Source organism: Piliocolobus tephrosceles, chromosome 9, assembly GCF_002776525.5.
Source record: "Piliocolobus tephrosceles isolate RC106 chromosome 9, ASM277652v3, whole genome shotgun sequence".
NCBI classification, from domain to species: domain Eukaryota; kingdom Metazoa; phylum Chordata; class Mammalia; order Primates; family Cercopithecidae; genus Piliocolobus; species Piliocolobus tephrosceles.
This window is the reverse complement of record NC_045442.1, coordinates 58,102,954-58,125,414: the sequence shown is the minus strand read 5'-3', so window position 1 is coordinate 58,125,414 and position 22,461 is coordinate 58,102,954. Positions and strand designations below refer to the sequence as shown.

Here is a 22,461-nt window from a genome sequence, read left to right as displayed (position 1 = left end):
ATTTCGTTAAGTTAAAAATTGCTATTTCAGTTGGGATTTCATTAAATGTATAAATTAACTTAGGAGGAAATGATATTTTTCTATCAAAGACCATAGTGTGTCTTTCTGTTTTTAGGTCTGCCAATAGGTTATTAAAGAGTTTTTAATACAAGTCCTGTAAATTACTTGTTATATTGATCTTTAGGATTCTTTTCAGTTGCTGTATATTAAATGAGATCTTTTCTTTTACCATGATTTCTAACAAGTTATGGTTTAGGAAAGGCTACTGGTTTTAAATAGCTACTTAGCAACTCATCTCTTCTCTGAATTCTCTTCTTGTTTTTTATTGTTTTCCAGTTGGTTCTCCCAGGTTTTCTGGGCCTGGCATCCTCTTTCAGAATGTAAATGACCCCATAAGGTGTAATATTTGTCAGGTCATTTATTGATTAATATTTGGCTAGCTCTGTGTATGCAAGGTTGTGCTCCAATTGTAAATAAGCCCATACTTTCCTACCTGGGTACTTCCCCCGGAAGTCCTGCTTCCCCACCTCAACCACTGCCTTTCCTCTCTCTCAGTTCCTAGAACACCTGGTACTCCCTCTTGTTTGTGAGATTTCATGTATCTTATTTCTCTATTCATCACTTCTCAGATCTTCACTTAAAAGTTACTTCCTTCGGCCAACCGCGGTGGCTCACGCCTGTAATCCCAGCACTTTGGGAGGCCTAGGTGTGTGGATCACGAGGTCAGGAGTTCAAGACCAGCCTGGCCAAGATGGTGGAAACTCTCTCTTCTAAAAATACAAAAATTAGCCTGACATGGTGGCAGGTGCCTGTAATCCCAGCTACTCAGGAGACTGAGGAGACTGAGGCAGGGAATTGCTTGAACCTGGGAGGCAGAGGTTGCAGTGAGGCGAGATGGCGCCACTGCACTCCAGCCTGGGCAACAGAGCGAGACTCCGTCTCAAAAAAAATAGTCACTTCCTTCAAGAGACCTTCCCTGAGCCCTGGTTGATGGTGCTCTACTCCCTAAAGGTCTTTGACTGTTGTCTTTTGTAACACCCAAAATACTTAAAAGTGCTGCTGTCATACCTGCCTTCCTTGCTAGACTTCCAGCTCCAGGAGAAAGAGAGGCACGGCCTTCCTTGGTGCTGTAACTGGAGCTCCCAGACCACCTGGCACGTATAGATAACCAAGGGGTATTTGTTGGATTGTAGCCTAAAACAGCCTGCTGCAAATCTGATATTTTTTGATGTTTTTGGTTTTACCTTAAAACTCAGAAGAATTTTGCCTTCTATTACATACTATGTTTGTACTATTTTAAATATAAAATGAATGCTTTTTTTTTTTAATGGTGGAGTAGATTAACAAACACAACAGGTGGTGACCATGGGTTTCCATGCCTTTGTGAACGGCTAGAGATTTAAACTCTCCATCTTTAACTTAAAAGATGAATTAGCTTCTTAATGAACTTATATTATTATTATGGGCTGAATGTCTGTGTTCCCCCAAAATTCCTATGTTGAAATCTAATTCTCAATATAATGGTGTTTGGAAGAGGAGCCTTTGGGAGGTGATGAGGCCAGGGGTAGAGCCCTCACGAGTGGGATGAGTGCCTTACAAGGAGAGACTAAAGAGATGAGCTGTCTTATTTGTCATGTGATGATACAAGGAAAAGATGGCCATCTGCAAACCAGTAACAGACACTCACCAAACTGAATCTGCTGGCACCTGCATCTTGAGTTTTCCAACAAACTGACAAAGGCAATTATGAATGAGGTTTTACTTTTTCCCCAAATATTTGTTGTGGGAATTAGCAGACCCTAGTTTGCGATGGGTGAAAGAATCTCGTCATTCACAATTTTCTGTGGGCTCCTTCATGCCGCCTGTGTCAGCCAAAGTCCTGAGGAACAGTCAGGAATAGCTGGGTGAGCTACAGGCCGGCAGAAGGAACAGCCCAGCACAAACAGGCTGCAGACTCTGTGTGGCAATATGACAAGAATGTTTAATGAATAAAAATTGAACTTCATAAAGATGAACTTCCCAAGCTTGGATGATAGACTCAGGGACACTGAAAAAGCAGTCACCAAGAGGGATGGAGAGAGCCCAAGGGGACTGTGTGCAGACTTCCCCCCAACTCACACCAGGAGCCTGGTGGGAAAGGTGGAATTCCAAGGAGGGAATTCTGTCTGCTTCAGTTCAGGGTAGAGGCTGGGCACCTGGACGCTAGAGCCAGATGCCCCATGTTCATAATCAAAGCATAGACACTTGCTAATGGGGTAATTATAGGCAAGTTAATGGGGTAAAATTAGGCAATTGCCTAAGCCCCAATTTCCTCATCTATGAAGGATTTTAATAGAAGCATGAAATAATGTGTATGAAGAACTCAGTGCCTTGCCTGTATTGCAATAAAAGATGAACAGATATTACTATTACAGATCACTAAACCAGAGCATTCAAAAAAGCCCATTTTTCAATCCCAGATATTGATTCTCCAGATCTGAGCTGGTTACTGATTTAAGAAGATGCCCAATCTAGTGAAGACAATTGCCCACAAATATAATTTGCCCTTTGGTTTCCTTGCAGAATTTTCCAAATTAAAGTGAGCTTGTCTTCATGCATATGACTTAGTTTACACACATGGGTAGAGCACTTTCCAGAAATTTGACATGATGTTAAAGTGGGAGAGCAGCAGAAGGATCCCAGTGCTCAAGGATCAAGGAGTCAATAGGACATTTTTCTTCTACACAGCAAATCATCCTCCCTATTTGGGGCCTCTATGAAATAGAAGAGATGATGTATTAAAACCTGTTCTTCAAGTCTGGGCTTGAATTCTTGCTTTGCCATAAAAGTTGTAGGTGATGTTTGGTGGGTTATCTAACCTCTCTAAGCTTCAGTTTCTACATTTGTAAGGAAGGTATGATAACATAACCCCAGAGAGTTATTATAAAGAGAAACGCTTAGCACAGAACCTCTGTGTGTATGTGTGTGTATGTGTGCCACACTTATATACAATGCAACAGGGAATATACCTGTACATATATATGTGTATACACACATACACACACACACATATATGTGTGTGTATATATATATATATACACACACACACACACACGTGCTTGCACAAATATCTGGGAAAGGAAATATTTCGGGCCTAAGCGAACCAGTTCTATTACTATGCAGCCTCAGTTTCTCAGGAGAAATGTTGCAGACTCCCACCTCCCCTGTCCTGAGCCTCCACTTTGGGCAGGCCTATTTGTTCCTCCAAGCACAGCAGCATCCTGCCCACACATGGATTAGAAGCCCTGCTTGGAAATCATTACCATGATGTTCTTGAAATCTGCACAATTTTGCCATAAAAAATGCAGAAAGGTACTCACCTTCAATCCATGGGCACAGCTGTAGGAACTGCTTCTAGCCTCATGTCCTTTGAGGCAAGGGGTCATATATTTTTCATTTATTTACATATCTATTCTTCACTGGCCAACTTTTATGTTGTTTTTCATCTGTGTATTTTCCTGGGTTTGATGAGAATCAACGCCGCAATGAACATCCCCATACTTTGGCCTTCTAACACAAGTGTGAGGGTTCTAAGTAAAGATCTAAAAGTGTTCTTGCTAAGTTTATAGTACACAGTAAGTGCATTTGCCACTACATTGGATTTTGCCAAGTTGCTTTCCAAATATTTTGCTAGATTTCTTCCTAGGTACCTTTTCTTTTCATTAGTATGGAAATTTTAAAAATTGTCATTTCAGTTGTCACTGGTAGATAAAAATGTTATGGACTTTGATCTTTTAGAACTCTTATATATAACAAATTTGCTGAGCTCTTTCACTTATTGTAATAATTTACCTATAAATTCTGGGATTTTCCAGATGAACAGTCTTATTGTTTATGAAAAATATCAATTGTGTTTCTTCCATTCCAAACCTTATGCATTTAATTTCCTATTATGGTCATATAATACGGCAAAAAAATCTACAGCACTATGTTAAATAAAAGCAAAACTGTGATAGTAAATGCCTTTGTGTTTTAAAAGCATGCTAAATGCTTTTAAATTTTTTGAATGTTTTAAAAGCATGCTAAAAAAAAAAAAAATAAGCCAAACAAATCTTTGCTGATAGAAATTAGAATAGTGATTGCCTTCTGGATTAGAGTGGGCCAACTGACCAGAAAGTGTCATGAGAAAGTGTTCTGCCAAAATGGAATTGTACAGTGGTTTCTTCTTGGTCATGGTTACATTTGTCAAAATTGACTGAACTGTACCCTGAAGAGCTGTACATTTTATTGCCCATTTTCTTCTTGATTTCTAAGGGCTATTTATATATTAGAGATACGAGGCTTTTGGGATATAAGTTGCAGAAGTTTATTCCCATAGTAAAATTTTTATTTTAAATTTGCTTATTTTTTGCATATAAATATTTTATTTTTATGCCGATAAATTTTCAATCTTTATACTTATAGCTCAGTCTTTTATAGTTATAGTTCAATCTTTTAGAGTTTTATAGTTTCTGAATTTTGAATCATAGGATGGCTTTTGCCATGCCAAGGTTATAAAACAATTATCCTGTGTTCTCCTCAAGTCTTTCATTATAATTTTATTTTGTACATTTAAATCTTTAATTCATTTGTAATTCATCTCTGTATTGTTTGAGGTTTGGATCCAAATTTTTTTTCCTACATGACTTCACATATTATTTCATGAATAAAATTTCTAATATTTCACCATCTTTATATTTTCAGAATAAACTTCTTTTTCTGTAATATTTCAATAACTTTCAAATTTTATTTTTATATTTTTGTATATGTGTGTGTGTGCACACACACATATACACATGCGCTGTATGTGTGCAAATAGATGTAAACAGGTATAAGCATAAACTTTTATAATTTGCTGAAATTTTTTTTAAGATTTCTGCATCTGGTTTATAAGTGCAATGGGTCTGTATTTTCTCTTTCTTTCACTATCCTTTTTGAATTTTGGTAATAAGGTCAAAATAAACTCATAAAAAGAATTGTGTAGATTTTCCTCTTTTTCAATTCTCTGAAACAGTTCTTAAAGCCATCTGGGATTGGTGTTTTTTGTGGGGACATATTTGACTACTGAAAAAGCTCTTAGTTATGACTTTTATGTTCCTTCTTGAGAAAATATTGCTAATTTCTATTTTTTTATGCAACAGTTTTTCATCTTTTCCAATTTTTAAACTTAACATCATCCTCTAATAATTTTAAAAGTATCTATTATATTCGTTTTACTTTCCTAGTACTGTCTATTGAGGTCTTCTCTTTTTTTGCCCTCATTGATTTATTTAAAAACCTTAGGGTGCTCTGATTCAGTGTTTGTGCTGATTTCTTGAATTTCAGGGTTGGAGTAGGGTATGAAAAAGAAAGAAACTGCACAGTAAGAACAAACTTCAAGAAAGAGTCTTCTAATGCCATGGGCAGGTACTGCCTATTTTGATTGGTCATCAAAAGCTCAGTTATTCCTTATTTTCCTCAACTGTAAAGTAGGAATATATTATAGTATCTGCATGATGGAATGTTATAAGGATCAAATAAATTAATACCAAATGAACATTTAAAATATTGTTTGTCACACACAGAGCTGTCATTGATATCATTAGTTGTTGTTATCATTATGTGTAAAGGAGAAATAAAGTAACAAACCCAGGTTTGAGAAATTAGGACCAAGACACTAAAAATATGTTGGTTGCGTGTTTTTCCACACTTGGTCCCTAGGTCTCCCTCTACCTATCTGGCCATCATGTTCCTCACACTGAATGCCCTCCCAGTCTCCATGGATAAATGTTGAATTACCATGGAGTGAAGAAGGATGGCTTGAACATGGCCACATCTAGTATTTCACAGATTTTCTGGAAGTTGCATTCAAGCCTCACACAATCAGATTTAACACAAACGGCAGGGCTGGGTTAAAAGATACCATAAGAGTAGCCTTATCTTAATGCTTTCTAAATGATTAGTTTATTGAGCATTTAACTGGCTAAATATTTTTATAAGATGTATACATTTATATGATGTATAAATCTTGAATGAAAAATATTAAAGCCATTGTCACCCCAATAGATAAAGTTTTGCTAAAAAGAGGAACAATGTCATTTGCTTTAGTGTTCAGGTTAAAGTTTATGTGCAGATACTGGTTTATCTGTCATTGGGTCTATCCATATATGCATATTGACCAATCGGCCTTTCGAGAGCTGTGCTGTCCAATAGAGTAACCAGTAACCACATGTGGCTATTGAAATTTAAATGAATAAAAAGTAAGTAGAATTAAAGAGTCAGTTGTTTCATCACACCGGGCACATTGCAAGGGTTCAGTCACCACATTGGCTATTAGCTACAATACTGGACAACTCTAAATTATAGAACAGTTCCACCACCCCAGGAAATTCTAATGAACACCTCTGTTCTAGAGGGAGTTTCACCAATAATTAAAGTAGTAGTAGTTCCACCGCAAAAGTACTAGTAGTTCTTGTACAGGTGCCTCAGGGAACAGATCACCTAGTTGTTACTAAAGCAGGCTGAATGCCTGTGGCTATGGCTAGCATGATTAAAAATAATTTGTTCTTCTGAGCAGGTTAAACAAGTGCTTTGGAATGTTATTTATCCTGAGAATTACCATGGAGATTCCAAAATTCAGGAATTCTGAATTAGTGAAGCCCAAATTAATGTGATTTAGTATATTCCCTAGGTCAATCTTGAAGGCTGCACTTCCTTTTTTTTTTTTTTTTTTTTTCTGAGATGAAGTTTTGCTTGTAGCCCAGCCTGGAGTGCAATGGTGCGATCTCGGCTCACTGCAACCTCCACCTCCCTGGTCAAGTGATTCTCCTGCCTCAGCCTCCTGAGTAGCTGGGATTACATTGTTCCTGGCCAGAGGTCACCTCTGACCCCACTCCCACCTTCTGCCACTTACATACTTGTTGATATAAATATCACCTATTTTCTGGTCACTATCAGCCCTAAAACATTTGTTAACTTTGGCCACTTTCCTAGAATAGACATTGGACTTGTCATTGCTTTTGCTCTATGAGTGACATCTTTAGCAAAAGCACCTCTTCTCCAACAGTATCTGCCAGCCAGCGCCTGGCAATAATGGATTAACTTACAATGTTTCCTGTTGCATAGGAATCTTGTATCAGATCTGCAAATGCTGAATGTGTCACAGGTGGAGGAACATTCGTCTGATGTACTCACAGTAAGTCACATGATATGGTGAAATACACATGACTCAGAATGAGGGCCAGGGGACCATGGGGCTGGGGTTTCCTCTCGTGTTTGTCGGGTGCAGGATTAGCTAAGGAATGACAGCCAGCAAGAAGAGGGTGAGGCTCCTAACATGTTGCAGCAACTCCTGCTGACCCTGATGTACACGGGCAGGGTCCTTTGGAGAGTCAGTAATGATGAGGAAAAGGATCCCATGGCTTTTACCAAAATATATGTTTCTTTTCTCCTCTGAGTTGTGGTGACATGCTTGCTAGCATCTTACTCTTTCCTGTCTATCAAAGCCGCCCTGACCATAAGCCAAGGCACTCACCAAATCCTGTTCCCCACACCTCTCCTTCCTCTCTAGGACTCATTAAGAAGGGAGCGCATAGGGTGTTGCCTTGTAAATACCTCATTTCAACTCATGATAAGCTGAGCAAAGCCAAGGGAAGCTGGAGGCAGAGGTCAAGGGAACAAAAGATCAGAAATCTTTGTCCATCACCACCAGGTCTACGATTAAAAGATGCAGACCTCAGAATATGCAGCGCTTTCCCAGATATTCCTCTTCCTGAATATCTTTCCATCAATTGTCCCATTTAATTCATCACCATGTTTGCTCATTCCTCCTTCTAAGTACCTCTGAAATGTGTCCACCCTCACCTTCCATCGCCCCACTGAAATGACCACCACCTCATTGATGTTAGATTGCTCTTAAGCTCCCCTCACACAACAGCCAGAGGGTGATATTGAAAAAGACAAATCTTTCTTGCTTAGGATAAAGACAAAATTGATCAAATCAATCTGTTCTGTTGGGACCTACCCGCCTGCCCCTGCTATGCACTCTAACCTCACTCCTTCGACAAGGCCATCAAGCCCCACAGGCTTTTCTCAATTCCTCTAATAAGCCAAACTCGTTCCTGCTTCAGGGCCTTTGCACATGTGGTACCCTGTGCCTGACCTACCCTCTTGCCAATGCCCTCCCTCCCATACTCGGCCAGTCACTTTAGTCACCACCTCCTCTTTGTGTGTCATTTTACTCCTCAAACTCCTCTCTCCTGGAACTCAATCACACTGAAGTTTTGAATTTATAGGAATGCCTATTTGATGAACTCTCTTTCCCATAAGATTTATAAGCTCCCAGAGACAATATTTTATTTACCATTGTATTACCAGCTCCTAATACTATGCCTGGCAATTGGGGCATGAGTTAATCTTTGCTGACTGAATAAAAAACAATTAACTTGGCTGGGTGCGGTGGCTCACGCCTGTAATCCCAGCACTTTGGGAGGCTGAGGCGGGCGGATCATGAGGTCAGGAGTTCGAGACTAGCCTGACCAACATGGTGAAACCCCGTCTCTACTAAAAATTAAAAAATTAGCTGGGCGTGGTGGCATGCACCTGTAATCCCAGCTACTCAGGAGGCTGAGGCAGGAGAATCGCTTGAACCTGGGAGGCAGAGGTTGCAGTGACCTGAGATCGAGCCACTGTACTCAGCCTGGGTGACAGAGCAAGACTCTGTCTCAAAATAAATAAATAAATAAATAAATAAATAAATAAATAAATAAATAAGTAAGTAAGTAAGTAAGTAAGTAAGTAAGTAAAATAACTTTTGTGATTATCCTACCAGCAGAGGAGGATGATATACAAAGGAAGTACACAGATGAGAGCCCTGGCTTCAAATCCTGACTCTGCCATCTGTTGGGTGATCTTGGACCAGTTGATTTACCTCTCTAAGCTTTAGTTTTCTCCTAAGTAAAATGGGTATAACCATATTTACATGAGCTTGTGAAGATAAGAGATATTTGCCAACTGGGCACCCACTAGGTCCTTAGTGAACAACAGACATTGCCATCATTATTGTTATCATCCAATTTAGACAGATGGGGTGGAAAGTCTTCTGGGGAGGCCACAGGCTCCTCAGGAAGAGTGACAGATTACTCACACCCAAAAGGAAACAGATAGTAACATTTTTTATTAAATATTACAGTGGATCAAAAAGTACAAAATATCTCTTGCCTGCTATGTGATTGGGAAACTATTGGCACGTAATACAGTATCAAAAGCAGTAATAAGTACAATTTGGAAAACATACAAAATTGAGTGTTTATAGTTGGCTCAGCATTCTTCTGGTAGTGTTTAAACTAATGCAAAGGTTACTCAATAACCTCTCCATTGGGAAACTATATAATATCACTGGGCCATGTTGCTATATACAAATAATCACCTTACAGAGCATAGAGGTTACATAGCTGGAATCACCAAAAGTATACAATATTTACAACACAGGAAAGTTTAAAAAAGTATAAACAGCCAAGAGATTATGCTGCTATTCTTCAGACATATTTCAACCATGAGGAGACAGGCAGAATATCAAATACACTAACAGCCAACACTGGACTTTAAGTGCTCAAGATAATCATTGCAATGGTGTGGGTCTCACCAGGGCAAACTCATTCCCATTTCTCTTTAAAATTGGGACAAGAGTAAAACTAGACCAGATGGGACTTGGCTGACCACCACCAAATGTGACTTTGTGGGACGATAAGTGAAGAGAAATAAATGGTTCTCTTTGAAGGCACACTACATAAAATATTTTTTGTGGGACCACCTCGAAATTTCCATCAGACACACCAACACAGTGAAATACAGTACTTGAGAATTCATGCACCAGGTCAGAAAGTTGTAAAGTTAACATTGAGTTTTAACAAACCCTTTTGTATATGCCCTGATAAACAAGTGAACTTAAGAGCTTCTAGCTAGTAAATAAATAAGTCAGTCCTGTGGCAAATATTACAAGTTTGAATCACTTACTAGAAGAATACTTAATTCTGAAACTCGGTTGGGCTGTTTTTTTTTTTTTTTTTTTTATCATGTGGAGTTGCCAAACATTAAACCAGAAGTTGCATGGAAAAGTTTTTTTAAAAATATTATTTAGAATCTCCAAATCTCCAGTAAATCACAGACTTAGTGCATTTTGAATTGCAACATTTCTTGGAAGCCACACTCAGTAAATAGATTTATGACTCCACTGCCAATTCGATTCCACAGTTTCCTTTACAGAACTACCAATAACAAAGGTTTGATTGCACAAAGAAAGGCTTGTGCAATTCCATTCAATAATAAGGCCCCTTGAACTCAAACAATGCAAACAAAGCCTTATTTAAGACATTTTAAAACATCGTTCTCAGCCAATGAAGAATTCAATGGTCTTTTTGAAAGATTTCCAAGATCTCTGTTCAGAGTTTTAAAACAAATAACACACTGCTTCTGTTGGGAATGCATAGCCCCATTTCTCTTTATTTGTCCTGATGTTTTGCCGAGGGTATGAGCTTCCTCAGACAGAAACAGTGAAGTCTCCTCTCGGAAGAGATGAGAAAAACAAAAGCTGGACTATGTTAACATTGTTTGAAATGGTGTGATCGAATTCCAACATGATGAAACCAGACTGAAATCATTGCAGTGGAAAAAACAAATGCCCCATATTCCAAATAGGTGAGCTCCACTGGGGACAGATGCCCCCCCCCTCTTTTTTTTTGAGACGCGAACTCATAGAAACCACATATGATCTAGCCCATGTCTGCTGCAGAACCACCGAAGTTTCCTTTTTCTTCCATGTCCTCCGATTCTGTGACCATTCAATCTAGTGCAACTTTCTTATATGTGTCATGGCTAGCATCTTGCCAGCTGGAATTGAGATTTTTTCCCCCCTCTAGCTTGTGCAATAGCAGGATAATCTGCACTCACACATTTATAATCTAAATTCTACTAGTCTATCTATGGTTCTATTAAATATATATATATATATATATTATTCCACAGGAAGGTAAATAATTAATTGAAGCAAATGGAACTCTTAACACTGGATCTCTACATTCTTTTGTTTCCACCTTTGGATATTAAGTATGTTACATTGAATATTTGGCTTCATATCATGGAGACATTTCAATACAAATGCACGGCATGCATGGCTTTGTTTAAGAGCCGCAGTTTCATTTTTATCAGTTTTGATTATTTTGCAGTCAAGTTACCTATTTAGAAGTTGAAAATTGTCATCAATTTTCCCAGAATTAAGTATCTCAGAGGTAAAAGACTTAGTTAGCTATGGTTCTAAAGTCTACTGGTAGTGTTGCGGGAGGGGCACAGTGGGCTGGGGAGTTCATCCAAGCGGTCTTCAGCAGGGATGGGACTTGGGGAGAAAATCCACTCTCTGTATCCATTGACTTTTAATTAATACAGTTAGAATATGTGTCCACCTTAATGTTACATCTCGGTAGCAAATGGAATACAGTGGCAAGAATGACAATGGACATTCTCCACATCTTTTCACTGCCTGAGCAGCTTGACCATTTACTTCCAACAATAAAAGAAACCAGAAAGTGGACTGTGTTGCCAGGTGGTTAAAAACATGACCCAAACCACCTTACAAGTTTGTGTGTGTGCACACACAAAACTCACGCCCCATAAACCCAAAGAGGATGACTTTTCTTTTGAAAAGGCTAATCCAGTATGTCAGTTATCCTCAAAGATGTGGCCTGGGAGATTCTTCTTGGGAATGACAGGAAACCAACTGGATGAAAACAACGTGACTACTTATTACTCAAAAGACCGAGGCTAGAGAAGCTATCAGGACTGCAGCTGCTCCTCTTCTGGCCAGTTGAGCTCCATCCTCTTCCCAACCCCCTTTCCCAGATCATTTAAAGGAATCAGTGCCAACACCAATGTAAATCATTTTGGCTCCTGTTCTAATTTCTGAAATTCCTAAAATATCTGTGCAGCCCACAAATATGTCCTCTAGACTCTGTTGTTATTCGGCAGCTTGCTGCCAGTGAGGTTTTTGTTTTTATGATTCCTCTGGTATGTAGGACAGTTTCACAGCCTAGATAAGGTAAGTACAACGCTCAATATTTTCACAGAACCCAATACTTCAAAGCAAAGCATTTGGCTGGGTAAGCAGTGTATAAGCTCTTTCAACTATGCCATTTATGAGGAACAAAATCCTTAAGTTGCGGATCTACAAAGGAACGTTCTTTGCACTATTGTGTGCTTGACTGTTTCTTTTTCATTTGTTCCACTAGAATCAGTTGCTTCAATTTGTAAACAATAACTTTACCACCCAAAGCTGCTCAAAATAAGATGTGGAAAAATTACAAACACACATCAACAACTAGGACAGTCAGTCAGCCTCGAAAACAAAACAAAAACAAAAAGACCTGCAAACAAAAGCAATACCATTTAATAATAATAAAAAAAAAGAGACGAGAAGGAACTGGGAGAAAATGGAACTACCTGTATATAAATTAGGTGAGCAAACAGTGATACGGGTAGTTTTAAGAAGCAAATATATACAGTCAATTTAACAGTGTTTACTTCTCTGGATTGTTTAATAGTGTCAAAATGAAAGATCTATTGAAGTTTCACTATACATTGCATTGATTGAACCTTGGAGAGTTTTATGAAAAAGAGGGGCATCCTTTGGCATCTATTTGCCAGTCTTCCTTGCCCGTTTTTTGAAATGCCTGCCTCTTATTTGCCCAGATTGTTTCCTGACCATCCGAACTCAGATGGGGTCCTCTAAGTTCTTCCTGGATATTCACAAATCCCTTCACAAGGCCCACGTGCGAAGTGAATGATCTGGAGGTGCCTGGGCATCAGTGTTGGAAGGGAGTCAAGACTGACCAGCCAAGGCTAGAGCTGTCCCACAAAAATCAGGCATGTTCACCTCCCCTTTGGGCCCCTAAAGCTGGGACTGATCGTAGCCTCAGATTAGAAGAAATACTGCCTTCTAACTCTATAAGCCAGCACTCCTGGGTAAGGAGTGAAGCTCTGTTGGCCATGCCGCTTTGGACTGCTGGGCAGAGCTGAGCCTACAGTTTTGTACTGGGGTGCACGGATGACAGCTGGGAAGATGGAAAGGCAGCTTGAGGATTTATAGCAGCTAAAGGGTAAATGCTGTTATGCAAAAGGTCCCCATACGAACTTCCTACAGGTGTAGCCGCAGCCAAGTGTCTGTACAGCTGCTGAGAATTTGTTGGTGATGTAAAAATTCCTCTTTGCATCACAAGCGAGTGGAAAGCCAGGGGCTGCATGAGCGGAGAAAGCACAGTCTGGTTTTTCAAGTACTGCAGAGAATGAGAATACCCAGCCGGGAGCCTGGAGTTGAGGCCCGAGTTACACAGGCTCCCGGAATACAGACCTGGGAAGATAGGGGAGGAGAGGGGAAGCTTGTGGCCTTCTGAGGCGCCCCCGGAATGCCCACCGTGCGCTGCCTTGCTGCCTTCACTCTCCTGCTCAGAGGCCTTCTCCTTCCCAGAGACCTCCTTGGATGGGTCTAAGGGGGACACTGCCCGGGCCTTTTTCCCTGCAATCACAAGGTCCAAATCCTCCAGGCTGCGCTTGATTGGCCGCGCCGCCCCAATGTTCTGTGGGCTCATTTTCCGGTGCAGGATTGGGTGGACCATGCCTTCCATCTTCCTGAAATTCTCCAGTCTCACATGGTGAGGTTTTCCTGATCTTGAAAGTGATTCAGGATATTTTTTAGGGCCCGACATGGTCATGGGTGATACCCGACAGGCTTTGGGGTGACAGTCTCGACTCTGGCTGCCTAAGACCTGGAACTGGGAGATGCCTTTGCTCTCCTGGGGCCCTGTGGTGGAGTGAGCCAGGCCCAGGACCTTGCCGGTAGGTTTGTGCGGGTTCTTGGGAAGGCTCAGATCTGTAGGCTGATCATCCGTAGGGGTTTCTGCTGCCGCCGCCTTTTTGTCTTGCAGGTGCAGGGACGTGAGATAATTTACATGGAGCTTTTCTTGGTGTCTGTGGGAAGGAAAAGAACTGTTTTCCGATTCCCTGTACATGTCCCTGGAAGGGTATTTGGATGTCTGTTCATTATGAAGATGGTGCTCGGTGTGTCTGTAGAGGCTATGGAGATGAGGGGACGAGTAGAAGTCGGCCAGGAAGCTAGGCATGTGGGAATGGGGAAGGGCCCTTTTCTCTAAGAGTTTATCCTTGCCCTCCTGAATTTCTTGCTTCAGGACGTAGGAGTCAGCAAGGGGGTTAAGGTGATGCTTGGAGAAGTTGCAGCGGTGGGGATCTGATCGACTCAGTTTCTCATGCTTAAAGATGTCATTGATGGTCTTTCTCTCTTCGGAGGGCTTGCTTCTGAAACTCTGGACGTGCTGAATCACTGATGGCCGGCTGACCGCCATATGGTCAGTGCTTTGGCCATGGTGGGCTTGGGACAAACTGGAACACAAGTCATCCCTAGCAATCAGTTTCTTTTTGCTGATCAAAGGGGGTGGGGAGCCATAAGGGTAGCTACTAGAGAGGCTGGCCCCACTCACTTGGGACAAAAGCTTTTTCTTGGCCAGCGGGGACATGATGCCTGGGTTGCCCCTAGAGTAGAGCAGGGGTGTGTAATTAAGTCCATGGTTCTCGTTCATGGGCCCAGTCAGGTCTTTGTCTTTGAACATGTCAAACGACTGGACCACAAGGACCTTTGGGGTCTGCTTGAGCGCATTATGGATGTCGTCACTGCCCAGCTGGTCCACCTTCACGGTGCAGTTGGCGATGTAATCCGCCATGGCGGGCAGTTTGTCGTCCTCCGTCTCATTCTGGTTTGCCAGTGGTGGCTGTGTGGTGGGGAAGCTGGGGAAGGATGCTTCTTGCGGTTCATTTTCAGGGCTCTCTGTAAAACAACACAGTTTGGATTCCTGTTTTGAGTCCACTAGGGCACTAGGAGAGGTGAGTGGCTGTTTGTTGGCCCCAGGGACCAAGGCTGAATCTTTTTCCAGGGCCAGAGGAGCACTTGGGAGTGGAGGTGTGGGCCCCTTCTCTCCCGCCTCCTCTGCCACCTTCTCACTGTTGGAACCTTGGTCTGTTTCGCTGTCCTTCTCTGGGTCTACTCTGGACGCCAGGGGCCTCGCTGAAAATTCCTGATACCCTTCTACTTTTTTCTTCACATCTGCTGCTGGGAGAGGCTCAGGGATGCTTTTCTGGCTTAAAGTCTCTTGTTCTTTTTCTTGCTCTGATGAAACCTGGTAACATATTTCAAAAGACAGTCAGAAGAAAACCAAACACACTGACACGTTTTGCTATGAAATGAAATATTCCACACAGCAGTTTTACTTGAAAACAGGCTTGTCAATCAGCTCATGAAGTTTCTGTAAAGCTTTATTACTCCCCAATCATGGCTCTAAACAAAGAAATCTAAATTACAGAAACATTAGGGGAAATATGCATATTTGCTTCAGTCCCTTATGAGACACCTATCAAAATAGCAGTGTTATGTACTGATGGTATACAATCATATCACTCCTTGATTCTAATATATAGTTTAATTCTAAGGTTGTCTTCTTGTCACATCAGTCAATTATCCAAATGGGTTTTAAATTACATGTTGTGTTTTATGATACTCCTGAGAAAGATTTTTTTAAAGCATTTCTCTTTCAAAAATTCAACCAACCCCATGTTAACAACAAACAATGAACCTATTGCAACTCCTTGCTTTTCTTTAAGAGGGCAAACCCCTTCCCAATGTATTCAATATGATGTACTGAAGATTAGCAATGCATAAGTGTTAATAATTTCTACTCAGGCCAGATGACATGCAGATAATGCTAAAATACTGACAAAGTATGAAGAGTTCTTGGCAGCCTGTCTACCTGAGGGACAGAGGAGACTAAGTCCTTCTAGGTTGCAGCAAACTACATTTCTATTAAAGCCCAAAATGAAGTTGTCAAAATTCAGACAGTCTGTGCCACCACAAATATAGCTTTGCTGTTCAATGAAATAAATTATAGTCAATGAGACAGATACTCCTTATGTGACCCTACTGACAGAAGTTGTGGGTACCAATTTGATCCATCTGCATTATGTAGCCATGTAAACTTTGACCTTAAGAGGTCATTTTAACTTTCTGTCTGTGACCTAGCTGACAAGCCCTTTCAAAACTGCTGTCATTCTGCCCTGACATGTCTTAGCAGAGCAGTCACAAAACAGTTGTACTGAGCCGGTCTTTTTCCCCTCCTTTTTCCATCTCATCCCTTGAACTTTGTTCTTCTCTGTTAAGAAAAGAGGTGCCTGTAATCTCAGCACTTATGGAGGCCGAGGTGGGCGGATCACCTGAGGTCAGGAGTTCAAGACCAGCCTGGTCTACATAGTGAAACCTTGTCTCTAGTAAAAAAACAAAAATTAGCTGGGCGTGGTGGTGGGCGTCTGTAATCTCAACTACTCAGGAGGCTGAGGCAGGAGAATCTCTTGAACTCCAGAGGTGGAGGATGCAGTGAGCCGAGATCACGCCACTGCACTCCAGCTTGGGCAACAAGAGTGAAACTCTCTCAAAAAAAAGAAAGAAAGAAAGAAAAAGAGAGAGAGAGAGAGAAAGAGAAGGAGAGAGAGAGAGAAGTGTATGCCACATTAACATCTTTGGGTAAGATTGAGGATGCTGGTTTAGGAATATGTGGTAACAAAAGTTTTAAGAAATCACACCTATTTCATAGGTATGTTTCCTCAAATCCTTTTAAAAAAACCCTGAATTTTAGGGATGTGTTATACCTAAGAGTCTTTGCTTATCATCATTATTTTTCTTTATTTTTGTTCTAGTAGCTGCCTTTTCCAGTACAAATATCATTTCTTGTTCTACATTAATAATCATCATTGGTCTCTTGAGCTTATATATGACATAAAAATACAGAAAAATGAGTATGGCAAGGGAAAAAGGCAAATTGCTTCTAAATGTTAGTTTCTTATGGGGCTATAGTTTGAGGCAGGACAATGGGGGATACTCAGTCCCATTGAAGTTTCTATGATGTAGACCTGCAGTTATATTGCAGTCTCATGCTTCGGTCTGTAAAACAGGTTTAGGAAGTCTTTGAAAGCTAGGCAGAAAAAAGTAAAGGACTTTTTTTCTAGGAAGACATTTTACGATCTGCTTAGTATGTTAAATGTTAGCTTCCCACCAAGCAACTTGCAATCCCATTATCTGAATATAGTGGATTCAACTAGAGGGAATTTATCACCCTTTCTATCTCCACTAAGTTCACTGCTTCATATTGAAAACACCAAAAAGTAAAAGCAATGAAAACAATAAAATCCAAACCAAAAACCCCAGAGTTAATGAGAAAAAATACACCTGGCTAATAACATGGTTCTATGCTGGAGGTGGGAAGTGATTCGTATTACAAGGTCAGCCTTGGAGAGGGTGAAAGATTCCATGAGGTTTAGATAACCTCGTCATGACAACCTTTGAAACTTGAGACACTTACAGCTCCCTGAAGGGAACAGTTGTGGCCTACAGTAAACAGAAAGTCTAACAGCTTTAAGGGTTTCTATGGACTCCAGGGAGTAAGGCTTCACTCTTGGGAATGGTCATCTCCCAAGCTGACAGGCTCAGTGCATAGGCTAAGGATTCCTCCTATCATTCACAAACCAACCATTTCAAACTGAATCCCCAAAGTGGAGACATTCAAGGGTCAGCTGTCCCCTTGGTCCTCAGTCTTTGAGCTTTGTGTCCTTAGTCCCCTAGAGCTTTGTGTACATATAGCAGCTAATAGAACACACTCATCTGAAATCCTATAATAAATCACCAGGCCAAAAGTATCAAGGAAAAATGGAATGTAAGCATGCACTTGGAATTTCCTTGCTTTTGGCCATTTATGTTGCAAGTTTGCAGATGTTGAGAAATCTGCATCATCTGGCCAGGGACAGTGGCTCACACCTGTAATCCCAGCATGTTGGGAGGCCAAGGAAGGTGGATCATTTGAGGTCAGGAGTTTGAGACCAGCCTGCCCAATATAGGGAAACCCTGTCTCTACTAAAGATACAACAATATTAGCAGGGCGTGGTGGCGTATGCCTGTAGTCCTAGCTACTCGGGAGGCTGAGGCAGGAGAATCGCTTGAACTTGGGAGGCAGAGGTTGCAGTGAACCGAGATTACACCACTGCACTCCAGCCTGGGCAACAGAGAGACACTCTGTCTCAAAAAAAAAAAAAAAAAAATCTGCATCATCTTCCTTCTCCCCCTTTTTAGTTACTAGAGCTTAAAATAATTATGAAACTTAATAAAAACAAAAAACATAAATTTCTCCTCTTGGTATCAATACTGTTTTCTTATGTAAGAGTCAGTTGGGTAAGTTGATGTCTAGATGGGAGGTTGGTGCGTGTTGTACATGTGTGATTTAAACCAGTGTTTAATTATGAAGCCTTTTATGTGTTCATTATAAACCTGATTTTTTAGGGGGTATTTAATATCAGCACCAAAATTCCCTCTGGGGTTGAATCCTAGAACATACTGTCTCCAAATGCGGCTAAGTTTTTTTTTTTTTTTTTTATGGGCAGCATCGTTTTTTATTATTCATGTTGAAACAGAGCCCAGATCAGCCTACAAGACTGGCTGGCTGGCTGTATGCTGGTGGTAATGGCTTCTACCAAAAGGCTGTTGGGGGCTGTGGGTGGCTGGGGCTTATTTTAAAAAGTTCAGAAACTACCTGTTAATATGAAAAATAATAGTGGTTTCAGAGAAACCATTTCAAAATTCCCCTATAAATAATATGCACTTAAGATTTTTCTTTTTTTCTTTTCTTTTCTTTTTTTTTTTTGGAGATGCAATCTCGCACTGTCACCCAGGCTGGAGTGCAGTGGTGAGATCTCGGTTCACTGCAACCTCCACCTCTTGGGTTCACGCCATTCCGCTGCCTCAGCCTCCCAAGTAGCTGGGACTACTGGCGTCCGCCACCATGCCCAGCTAATTTTTTGTATTTTTAGTAAAGACGGGGTTTCACTGTATTAGCCAGGATGCTCTTGATCTCCCGACCTCATGATCCGCCTGCCTCGGCCTCAAAAGTGCTGGGATTACAAGCGTGAGCCACCGCGCCCCGGCCATGCTTAAGATTTTCCTAAATTGGTCTCAACCCAAGGCTGTTGCATAGAAATCAATTATGGGAGACAAACACATCTCTAAAGTTTTCAGGAGAGTCTTGCAGAGATACAGCACCACGGTTCCAACGTCCCTCTTTCCTAGATCCTCAAACTATTTTTTTTGAGACATGGTCTTACTCTTGTCACCTAGGCAGGAGTGCAGTGGTATAATCACGGCTCACTGCAGCCTTTACCTCCCAGGGCTCAGGTTATCCTCCCACCTCAGCCTCTGGAGTAGCTGGGACCACAGCGGGGCACCACCATGCCTAGTATTTGTTTTTTTTGTTTTTGTTTTGAGGCGGAGTCTCGCTCTGTCGCCCAGGCTGGAGTGCAGTGGCGCGACCTCTGCTCACTGCAAGCTCCGCCTCCTGGGTTCACGCCATTCTCCTGCCTCAGCCTTCTGAGTAACTGGGACTACAGGCGCCTGCCACCATGCCTGGCTAATTTTTTGTATTTTTAGTAGAGACGGGGTTTCACTGTGTTAGCCAGGATGGTCTCCATCTCCTGACCTTGTGATCCGCCCACCTTGGCCTCTCAAAGTGCTGGGATTACAGGTGTGAGCTTTGTTTGTAGAGATTGGGTTTCACCATGTTGCCCAGGGTCTTCTCGAACTCCTGGGCTCAAGCAATCCACCTGCCTTGGCCTCCCAGAGTGCTAGGATTACAGGTGTGAGCTACCATGTCCAGCCCCAAAATATGTTTTAAAGTCACACCAGCACCTCAGATAGACTGACTGTGGAATGGCCAAGAAGCCATGTTTTCACAGTAAAATTCTTTGATGTTAGTATAGCTCTGGCTCCTTCTCTCTCAAAGCCTGAGCATTTGCTATCAGTTTTCTACAGGATGTTTGCATCTTTCTAGAATCTATTCCTGGGCTATCCCATTCAATACTAGGCACTGCATTTCAACTCAGCAAGCTGAAAGGTTTTCAGGAATTGGGGAACTATGAGGGGAAGTGTGAAGCTCAGATTTCTTGGTTTCTTCATCAAGCTGTCCAACTGTGCAGGGACACAGCTGTGTACTCAGGGCTCCAGAAGGACCTCGAGGCAGCACATGTCTTCCAGAGGTACTTCTGGAGCAAAGTAACTCACCTCTGCTGCATCCTGGGGCTTTGGGGCATTTTCTTTTTCTTTCTTGCTTTTAGGTATTTCATGTTTGATGCGTTTGGTTCCAGATACTTTTGTTTTATTCTCATTTTCCTGTGAACTGTTCTCCTGTTTCCGAGGTTTGATTGGAGGCAGGGGCTTATCTTCTTCTCCTTTAATAAACCTTTCATATGGTAGGATTAATCTAAAAGGTTAACAGAAGAGATGATTGGTCAGTTGAGTAATTCTAGTAGCATCAATACTATGGGGGTTTACTTTATTTTCTTAATATAAACAAATTATTAAATGACTTCATCTCCAATGACACTGCTATACTTCTATAAACTTACTCCACACTTTAGCGTTTTGCTTCCTTGGTCAAAATCAGTACCTGGTAACTTTTTTTTTTTTTTTTTTGAGACGGAGTCTCGCTCTGTCGCCCAGGCTGGAGTGCGGTGGCGCGATCTCGGCTCACTGCAAGCTCCGCCTCCCGAGTTGCCGCCATTCTCCTGCCTCAGCCTCCCGAGTGGCTGGGACTACAGGCGCCCGCCACCGCGCCCGGCTAGTTTTTTTGTATTTTTAGGAGAGACGGGGTTTCACCGTGTTAGCCAGGATGGTCTCCATCTTCTGACCTCGTGATCCACCCGCCTCGGCTGCCCAAAGTGCTGGGATTACAGGCGTGAGCCACCGCGCATGGCCTGTACCTGGTAACGTAACACTTCTCAGTAAGACCTCTTTTTGGTTTTGTGGGTCTATAGACTAAGATACCAATGGAAGCATCCAACATTAACAATATCATCATCACTCCCCATGGCACCTGGCTAAGTGCTAACAAAACTGCAACAATAATGCTAGCTGCTTTACCAGTCCATCAACAACTATTTATTGAGCACATACTATAGGCAGTGTTCTAGACACTGAGACACAGCTGTGAATCAAACATTCAAAGCTGCTGAGCTCATGAAGCTTATATTCTCATAGGTACTAGCATGTGCCAGGTACATTTAAAGATTATTTTATGTAAACTCCACAATATCCCTATGGAGTATTATTATTACTTTTTTTTAACATACGAGGCAACTGAGACCTAAAAAGGTTAAACAGTTTGCCTGAGAGTCATACCATTTGTTAGAGGTGAGATTTGAACCTAGTACTGCCCATCTGAAAAGATTTTATTTTCATTCATGTCAAGATAGAGATGAAACATCTAAGATAAAAAGGTCAATGACAGGCAAGCACAGCATGGCCAAGAGACAGTTTAGTCTTATCCCACAGCTCTGAGTGGGGCAGGAGACTCCACTAGGAGTTCTGTTTTAGGGTGCTAAGTAAAAAACAGCCCCAGCGAGAAGGAAGGCAGACAGACTGTGCAAGCCACAAAAACCAGAGGGTTGAAAATTTCAAGCGTTTTAATTATATAACTTTTTAAACAAACTGCATAAAATTGCTCTAAAAAGAGAAACATCAAACAGCTATAGTTTTAATCTGTTTTCCCTTTGCGACGCAGCTCTTTATCTGAAAGGGAAAAATAGCTGATGTAATTAAAAGGGATGGATTGCATTACAATCTCAGTTTCAACTTCAGTGATTAAAGTTTTTATAATGCATTTGGTATGATTAATGACTCACTGTGGGATTAATATAAGACTCAGCCTTAAAAATATGAACTTTAATACAGCAAACATAATTTGTTTTAAATAAGACAAGTTGACTCAATGAAGAAAATGTACTTGGCTTATAAACATAGTAAGTCTGTTGAAATATTGGAGATCCTCATTATTTTTAAACTAAGATTCCCAGGCAAAAAATTCCTTGGTCTGGATATTGGTGTGCTATCCTAAAATTGGTTTCTATCTATGTTATTTGGATCTCAACTGCTTAACGATACGTGATTGTTCAGGTTTGACAGTACAGATGTGGGGACATTTGTGATCCTAATATTTTACTCTTTAAGAAAATACCAATAAAATTATGGGAAACTCAGATCCCAATTTATAGCATATTAGAAACAAAATTCATTTACTGAGCATGCTTGGACAAGGTATGAGCAAGGAGGCGTGAAAACTACTTTAGAGCCCTACATCTGGCAGTTGGCCAGCCATGAAGATCAACAGAGCCCATGGGGAATAGCGATCTTCAGATCCCATTACAAACTGAGTTTAAACATGTTACAGCTGCTAAAACTGGAAACTGCCCTCCCTATGCAGACTTACTAAAATAATATATGGCTGCCAAATACCTGCTTCCCACTGTAATATTACAGTTAATGTT

The 22,461-nt window shown here is 41.2% G+C and overlaps 1 protein-coding gene across 6 annotated transcripts in view; it reads right to left on the bottom strand.

The window, feature by feature from the left end:
• Positions 1 to 9,151: 9,151 nt before the first annotated feature.
• Positions 9,152 to 22,461, bottom strand: part of ARID5B (AT-rich interaction domain 5B) — a 193,387-nt gene continuing 180,077 nt past the window's right edge. For all 6 annotated transcript variants that reach the window (XM_023205141.3, XM_023205144.2, XM_023205142.3 and 3 more), the window contains 2 exons: positions 20,201 to 20,399; positions 9,152 to 15,230 (listed from right to left, as the gene is read on the bottom strand). In XM_023205141.3, the coding sequence (XP_023060909.1) occupies positions 13,065 to 15,230; positions 20,201 to 20,399 (2,365 nt within the window). In that variant the 3' untranslated portion in view covers positions 9,152 to 13,064. The remainder of the gene's footprint in view (positions 15,231 to 20,200; positions 20,400 to 22,461) is intronic.